This window comes from Fopius arisanus, unplaced genomic scaffold (genome assembly GCF_000806365.1).
Source record: "Fopius arisanus strain USDA-PBARC FA_bdor unplaced genomic scaffold, ASM80636v1 scaffold00077, whole genome shotgun sequence".
Classification (NCBI taxonomy): domain Eukaryota; kingdom Metazoa; phylum Arthropoda; class Insecta; order Hymenoptera; family Braconidae; genus Fopius; species Fopius arisanus.
This window is the reverse complement of record NW_011887816.1, coordinates 342574-343671: the sequence shown is the minus strand read 5'-3', so window position 1 is coordinate 343671 and position 1098 is coordinate 342574. Positions and strand designations below refer to the sequence as shown.

Genomic DNA, 1098 nt, shown 5'->3' with positions numbered 1-1098 from the left:
CAAGGGAGATACCGATTTTTTTGTAGATACCTTTTTTGTAGATCTTGTGTTTTTCGATAAATAATGTTTATATGAAAAATTCGCTGTGCCCCTCCAGTTTCGAGATATTTGATTTTTTGAGGTAAGACACTTGTAAATAATTCTAATTAATTATTCATCGCGAATTATTTAATTATCATTTCTCCGATTGCATTACAGATCTGAAAATAATTAAATAAATTATAGTATTTACTAAATATTGTGTGGAATAATTTCAAGTTCAAACTCCCGCCGAAATTCTGCGATTCCCCGACCAATCAGAATTTTCGAGGCAAAAATATTCATTCTGTGGATTTTGTTGATGTCAACACCTGCCAACAATAAACAATATCTCTTTAAATTTCCATTTACAAAATGTCTTCCGAGATAATCTACAAGGAAAACAGAATTACCTCCAGAGATGAAAATATTTTCGTTAAATCAGGTCTAGTTAATCTTTTATTTATTTATCCATTTCTCCTGTGCCTCAACGCAATCATTTATTTTCCAGATAAGGGGAGAGCAGTGATAAGAGCTTCTCCGAAGCCGAAATTCCTGTCTTTTCCGAGATTTATTTTCATTATCAGATCAGTTTTTCTTCCAGAAGGCTTTCCTGATAGCGTGCACGGAGATTACATTCCATATCAAATCTGGGACACAGTCCAGGTTAGATAAATAATTATCACCCAATTTATCAAATGAATAATTAATTGAATAAAATTGCAGGCATTTGCCAGTACAATCCTGGGGATCCTGACAACTCATTCAATTCTCATCGGAGTTGGTGTTGGAGAATCCACAGCAACACCTCTAGCTGCTACAATAGCCTGGATTCTGAAAGATGGGGCTGGAATGATTGGGCGAATTTTATTCGCCTGGTGGAACGGGTATTTAATAATCTATTCACTCAGGTCTGCCACCTGGCAATTCAAAACGCATTCTCCAGACAATTCTCCACCGTTTCTCCATTTTCTATAATCTCTAGAAATTCCTGAATCGTCAGATTGACTCGAGAAAATAAATTCTCCATTCTAGATCTCGACTCGACGCACAGTGCAAGAAGTGGAGAATTTTCGCTGA

The 1098-nt window shown here is 36.0% G+C and overlaps 1 protein-coding gene across 1 annotated transcript in view; it reads left to right on the top strand.

The window, feature by feature from the left end:
* Positions 1-320: 320 nt before the first annotated feature.
* The window catches only part of LOC105270062 (uncharacterized), a 1716-nt gene continuing 938 nt past the window's right edge, over positions 321-1098 (top strand). Inside the window, exons 1-4 of the mRNA XM_011310749.1 lie at positions 321-463; positions 530-684; positions 745-905; positions 1054-1092. Coding sequence (XP_011309051.1) covers positions 394-463; positions 530-684; positions 745-905; positions 1054-1092 — 425 coding nt within the window. The 5' untranslated portion in view covers positions 321-393. The remainder of the gene's footprint in view (positions 464-529; positions 685-744; positions 906-1053; positions 1093-1098) is intronic.